We start from the raw sequence: 7,415 nt of genomic DNA, 5'->3' as shown, positions 1-7,415 counted from the left end.
TAACATGATTGAAATAGATAATAGATAATATTTGCATGAAACTCTGAACACTTAACCACTATGGCAATCTGCACCAGTTAAAATACTTTTTGTTGAATAATGTGTTTTGATGAGACGAGCTTGTAAAATAGCTGTATTTCTTTTAGTAATTTTGTGTATTTGAAGCATGTCTGCAAATGTAGATTTTATCATGTATTTTGAATGGATTTGAAATGCTGTTTATTAAACTGTTAACTGACACAATAAAGATGGATTTATGAATTGTCTTCATACAAAAAGTCCAACCGGTCAAAGTTGTATTTTCAAACTATTTCCCAATACAATAACCCTCAGTCACAGTTTTGGTGCATAAACGTATGAACTTTACTCGTTATCCGAACTAAGGCCGGTTGTTGATGATTGGAATCAGTCATCATCATGATGATGATGATCATCATCATCATCATCATCATCATCAACAACCACCGCACCCACCACCACCACCACCACCAACTTCACCACTTTCGTCATCATCAAATATCAGCAACATCTACATATCATCATCACGTCATGATCATTGTCGTCATCGTCACATCATAATTAGTATCATTGCCGTGGTGCATCATCATTATTATTTTCATCATCATCTTAGTCGTCGTCGTCGCATTATCATTATAATACTCATAATATTCGTCGTCGTCGTCGCCGCATTATCACTATCGTCGTCATTGCATCATGATAGTGTCGTCGCCGCATTATCACTATCGTCGTCATTGCATCATCATGATAGTGTCGTCGCCGCATTATCACTATCGTCGTCATTGCATCATCATGATAGTGTCGTCGCCGCATTATCACTATCTTCGTCATTGCATCATCATGATAGTGTCGTCGTCGCATTATCACTATCGTCGTCATTGCATCATCATGATAGTGTCGTCGCCGTATTATTATTATAATACTCATAATATTAGTTGTCGTCGTCGTCGCCGCATTATCACTATCGTCGTCATTGCATCATCATGATAGTGTCGTTGTCGCATTATTATTATTAAATTATCATTGCCGTTGTCGTCGCATCATCGTGACTATCATCATCAGCACCATTCTGCACAATTGCATTTACTTTACAGAACATTCATAATACGCATACTATAATATTTCACTTATCAAAGACGAATTTAAATTAAAATCACCAGCCTGAAAAAACAACGTATTTTGTTGTTGTCCAATTTTCTTTATAATTACACAAATTTTAAAATGAGCGTCGGAACCCGCCACTGCCTCCATCACAAAAAATCCCGGATGATGATGTACTTAAGATACAAATGTAACATAAATAGCAGAATAGATACCACGAGTTTGTATCATTTGTGTCAATCATTATAAAAAGGAGAGTTACATTAATTGATTCCCTTCAAGAGATTCTCATCATCATCATTATTATTATTATTATTATTATTATTATTATTATTATTATTATTATTATTATTATTATCATTAATAAAAAGACAGGTGCGCTCATCAGGTTAATATGACGTTACGTCATTTCACTTCAGACTGGGTCACTCGCTTTAACGCTGTGCTTTATCGTTATTTTTTTACGTACGACCGGAGAGTTTACGAGACGTTTCTGAAACGCCTTTATGATTATCGTTAAGTTGGTCGTTATTATGATCGTAAATTTACGATAATGGCAGATCGTAAAATCTATCTGAAACGCACCCTGGGTCTGTAGTTAGAGGCCTCTAGGCCTGACCTTTTGACGTTACGTTTAAACGTTTTTCAAGTATAAATAGGAAATTGCGTATTTTCAGCTTACAGTTACAACGATATTGATCTTTGACCCACTGATCTCAAAGCATTAAGTTCATCTGCTGGTCATGTCAAATCTGCCTACATAGTTTGAGATCCTTGGACCATAGCGTTGTTTAGATATTCATCAGAAACCGATTTAAGGGCCTAACAAACTTGACCTTTGATCAACTGACTTCAAATTTAATTTGGTTCATCTCCTGGTCATGACCAATCATACTTCCTAATTTGAGGTCCCTGAGCCAAAGCGTTACTCAGAAATTGAATGTAAATCGATTTTTAACTGAAGTTCACCACGACCTTGACCTTTGACTAACTGACCTCAAAATCAATAGAGTTAATATCATGGTAATGACCTACCTACATGCCTAGTAAACTTAAGATCCCTGGGCCAAAGTTTTCTTCATATATTGATCGGAAACCGATTTTTAGCTGAAGGTTATCTTAAAGTCACCACGGCATTGACCAACTGGCCTAAAAAGGGCTTTATTTGCTTTACCTACAAAGTGTAAGAACCCTAGGCCTAAGCGTTCTTCAAATATTGATCAGAAATCTTCGGGACGGACGGATGGACGTACAGAAGATCAGATAACTATATCCCACCCGTTGGGGCAAGTATTTTTCAGTTAACTTATTAAAATGAATGTATATCCATATATTTTATTAAACAGAATACTCAAACTTACACTTCCATAGTTCAATTGAAAACTAAATTGTATTAATTTAAAGAAAGGGAGGTAATAAGGCAATGCTTCTGTAAACTTTTATGGCACAGCTTGGCTGAGAAAAATATGTTTAATGAACTATGCTCTTTGTTAGACTCTTACTTTGTAACCTTTCTTAAAAGAGCTAAACATGAAATGTTTTTCACATACTATTTCAAACAGGGACTCTAACTGCGTTCCATTTTGACTCAAATTTGCAGAAAACATTTCTGAATAAGACGCTCACATTCATTGATGAAACTGTGAACATGTACTACCGACAATAATGTGCAATTGTCCTTCTTCTATAAAACATGACGTTATCACAAGGAGTTGCATCTAAAATACCCAAACTTACGTAGCCAGGTATATGGTTTATATTGAGAATTTCGATAAGCCTTCACTATGGGTGAATAAGGGGTTCTGTAAATTATAGAAATTGCTGTTATAGAAATTTATTTGATGTTATTTCTTGCTGTTGTGTTTACATGTTTTATCGCACACTATTCTATTTTTCTTGTTCACATATATATTTCATTACTCTTTGCATTTAACATGTCAATAACTTTAAATGTATTCTCACTGGAAAGTAGAAATAAAGAGTATATACAAAAAAAAACGTTGTTTGGGGACAAATGATTAAACGCCGCTTCAATGTCTTCAATGGTTTTTAAGAACGGTATAAGACACACGTTTGTTGCATCTTGATGTTTCTACTTTCTTTAATCACTGTATACAATTGTTTGGTCATACATGTTGATTTCTCTCAAACACATTTTAAAGATTCATTTTACACAATTAAAGTTGGCTGGTCCATCTTGATCACGTGGTCCTACATGGAACAACATTGAAACCCATTCCAAACAATAATAACAAGAAAGAATTTATGCATAACATCAAGTCGGCGCGATGAAATAGAAGACAAATCATGTATGTAGACAACCAAAAATATGTTATTTACTTCAATGATAGCATGTTAAGTATGCATATGTTTGAAAAACATTATTGTTGATAATACTGTAACATTTGTTTTTGTGCACACACTTTATTGTTATGACTAAATTAAAGGGGATGGAAAGACTATGCATTATGAGGGAATAATCTGGAAATTATTCTTTTGAAAGACATTTGCAAAACAAAGAAATAAGCTTAATTTTAGTTTTTCAAAACTCCATTTGTCGCTGCTCGCGAAAGGAGATTACTGCGTAGGAGATTGAGAAACATATTGGAAATTGAGCTGGTATTTAAAATCAATATTTTCAATAATAACCATCCCCCTCTTATTATTAAAAGATGCAATATATAAAAAATAAAAAAGCAATATTAAAACGGGAGAGACAGATGATTTTACAATGACATGAGTGGTATTTGTCAAGGGACTCGATCATGTTTTTGGACCCAAAAAATGTTTACCCGATAATGCATCTGAAAGCACTTGTTTTATCACTATTTTAACTCCGTGATATAGAAATTGCAGGAAAAATTACAAATACAATATGTAACAGGGTACAATTCTTTGTATGAATTAAGAATTGGTTGTGTGTAACCTTTTTATGTTCTTTTAGTTCATTCACGGTGACCATTGTATTTTTAATTACCTGTCTTCTGACCATGACCAGGTTGGCATAGGATTATAGTTTTTCCCGCCATTTCAATCATGTGATCTGTCACATGATTGCAGTTCTTATTCAGAGTTTGATGAGGGAGGTTGGACTTCTCTTAGAAGTCAACTTTGGTTTTTTTGTGCAGGATTTGGACATATGTTTTGGTGCGTATTATTCCTGATACTGTATCTGCAATTACCCTTTCTGTATTTGCAATGAGTTGAGATGTGTTTTGTATTATGAATTATGCATTTAGTACACATTTTACTTTTCTGCACGAGTTTCTCGAATTCAAGATGGCGGCAAATTCTTATCTAACTGATTATTAACTAATCAATTTACAATCACTTTTTCTACATCTTTTACACTTTTAAAATGATCCTTATTACAGCTAACCTCAGTCATGGACTTGTCCTAACCCATCACGGGAGAGAGACCGTTGAGAGCGTATAAATGTCCTTTCATTCCACAAATGGTAAGCCATTGTCAGATAGCCTATTGTATGTACAGTCGGCTATGTTTTGTATATCATTATACTGTTTTTATACTTGTTTTTATGTACTTTGTTTTCATCGTTGCTACTGGATTTAGGTCACGTTTCATTGTTATAAACTGTACTAAATCACGTTTATACATGCTGTTGATATACAAGTATAAATTATACCTGATAAATGTATATTATGTATTTACGTTGTATAAGATTAAGTATTATCTTATTCTTATGGTTGTATTTATCTATTTTCAGAATGCGAAATATATTTAGTGGTTATTCTCATGATTACCGTGATTACTGAACTCTCTACAATAAACCGTGAAACAACCGGACTCTAGTGTGGACTTTTTTAGCTAATATAGCTGGTTACAACATATTTATTTATTGGACCAGCCGGGCATATAACCTGTATATTACATTGGCGCCCAACGAGGGACTGGTTGGACGTGACGTGGTTCAGAACATCAGCAGAACATTGGATAATATTGTGACGTTAAAAGTTGAAATCGAGATCGTTAACATATTTCCCCAGCGTGGACAACTCTTGTAATTTTACTAAAATCCCGTATAAATCTCCTGTAATATCATGCGAAGGCTAGAAAACTCCTTAGCTCTTCAAGTGAAGTAGGTGTAGGCCAGTTCTTGATGCGTTCTATCTTCGATGAGTCAGTCTCTACTCCCTCACTGCTGACAACATGTCCAAGAAATGGCGAAAAAACATTTCAAATATCCTCGTAATAACTGATCATTTCATCAAATTCGCTATGGCTGTGCCGACATAAAATCAAAGAGCAAAGACAACTGCTGAAACTTTTTTCAATCATTTCATAGTACACTATGGTATTCCAACAAGGCTTCATTCGGATCAGGGAACCAATTTTGAAAGTGAAATTGTGAAAGAACTATGTAACCTTACAAATATGAAGAAAAGTCATACGTCTATTTATCATCCGCAAGGAAATTCTGGACAGGAGAGATTTAATAGAACTCTACTTGATATGTTGGGTACATTGGAAAGTTCTCAGAAGCCTGATTGGAAACGGTACATCAATCATCTTGTTTACTGTTACAATTGTACACCACATGAGTCAACAAGAGTAGCGCCTTTTGAACTCATGTTTGGTCGTAAACCAAAGTTGCCTATTGACGCAGTCTTTGAGAAAGCAAACACTGATGTGGTAAACAAGAATACCAGAGAATACATTGAAGATTTGCAGAATCGAATGACAAGGACCAGACAGATAGTTGAAGATCATGTTAATAAGGCAAAGCAACGCCAGAAGAAATATTACGACATGAAAGCCAAAGCGGCTAGAATAGAGATTGGAGATAAAGTATTGGTGAGAATACTGGCTTATGATGGAAAGCATAAGATCTCAGACAGATTTGAGGATGAGGCGTATACAGTGGTAGAACAGGTAAAGGATACTATACCTGTCCTCAAAGTGAAAGGAGACACAACAGCGAGAGTCAGGACCTTGCACAGGAATCACTTATTCCTGTTGAAATATCAGGATGAAGAAGAAGTAGGGTTTACTGAAACTTCTGGACTAGAAGAAACAGTACATGGAGAAGTTATTAATGAAGATAACAAGGATGCATCCAAGGGGGAAGAAACCGCTAAAATAGAATTGGAAAGTGACGTCACTAGTAAAGATGGAGAGGAGTCAGATGATGATACAGGTGAAGTTGTAATCATTACAACATATGGGGACGCCCGAAAACCTGATGTATCAGTAGATGATGGTGAAATTATTGTAGAACCTACAGTAGTAGAAGACACGGAGATAAGGGATGAGCCTTTGAGAAGGCCAGATGACTTGGTAGAAGTACCTTTGAATATAGAAGTTGTGGAAGAACCGGTGCAAGGTCCAGATATATATCAGTTGGTTGAAGACCAACAAGGAGTACATCAAGAAACAGTTGATACGCCTCAGGAAACAGAAATACCAATACCAGATGTAGATAGCAATCCAGTTGAAGACGACAATGCTGAAGGAGCTGATGGTAGGACTGAAGGTGGAAGCCCTGATAGAGAAGAAACTAATAAGGACGGACCGCCAAAACCAGCTCCTAGACGTTCTGGTAGAGAACGAAAGCCACCTCAGCGTTTTGACGACTACCAGATGGCTAGTATCGTACCAAGACCAAAGGACTCAAGGTTTCAAGCATTGAAACAAGTTCTGGAGTCTGGTGTTCTAGACACATTGGATAGTGAGATGGCACGAAGACTAGTGATTAGTATTTTTCAATGAAGTGATGTTTGATTTCATGTATTTTAATTTGTTTTAATAAATTACATTACCGACATACAGGACGATATTGTGATATTGTTCTATATTTTTGGGGTATTTTTTTGTGTGTGTGGTTTTTTTACTATATTTATTCATTTATAAATTTGTGAGGACACAATTTTCAATAATAGGGAGAGGTAATGAGCAAATATTTACATTTAATTTATCAGTATCAAGTACCCATTGGATGGATTGGAGCAGGTACGAGTATATAAGTACTTGTATGGGTAGTTATTGGTAGTGTGTATTGTAAGTAGTTGTAGATATGTATTATTGTTGATACATATACATGTAGAAGTTGTTGTTTGTCGGCACGTCTTACAGACATTACGGACACTTGACGAGACATAGTTTGTTGAATTGTGTTGTTTGATTAATGACGAGGACGTCATTTTCCACGCTGGGGAAATATGTAACAGGGTACAATTCTTTGTATGAATTAAGAATTGGTTGTGTGTAACCTTTTCATGTTCTTTTAGTTCATTCACTGTGACCATCGTATTTTTAATTACCTGTCTTCTGACCA

At 35.4% G+C, this 7,415-nt stretch overlaps 1 protein-coding gene across 1 annotated transcript; it reads left to right on the top strand.

The window, feature by feature from the left end:
• Positions 1-5,593: 5,593 nt before the first annotated feature.
• On the top strand, positions 5,594-6,850 carry LOC128204737 (uncharacterized). The gene has a single exon (XM_052906141.1). It carries the CDS (start codon positions 5,594-5,596, stop codon positions 6,848-6,850), a length of 1,257 nt encoding a protein of 418 aa, XP_052762101.1.
• Positions 6,851-7,415: the final 565 nt, after the last annotated feature.

This window comes from Mya arenaria, chromosome 10 (assembly GCF_026914265.1).
Source record: "Mya arenaria isolate MELC-2E11 chromosome 10, ASM2691426v1".
NCBI classification, from domain to species: Eukaryota; Metazoa; Mollusca; class Bivalvia; order Myida; family Myidae; genus Mya; species Mya arenaria.
Note: the sequence above shows the minus strand (reverse complement) of the source record. Positions and strands in the feature narration are given on the sequence as shown.

What these genes read in the sequence shown, in the direction of transcription:
- LOC128204737 (XM_052906141.1), top strand. Translation starts at nt 5,594, where the DNA reads ATGTTGGGTACATTGGAAAGTTCTCAGAAGCCTGATTGGAAACGGTAC.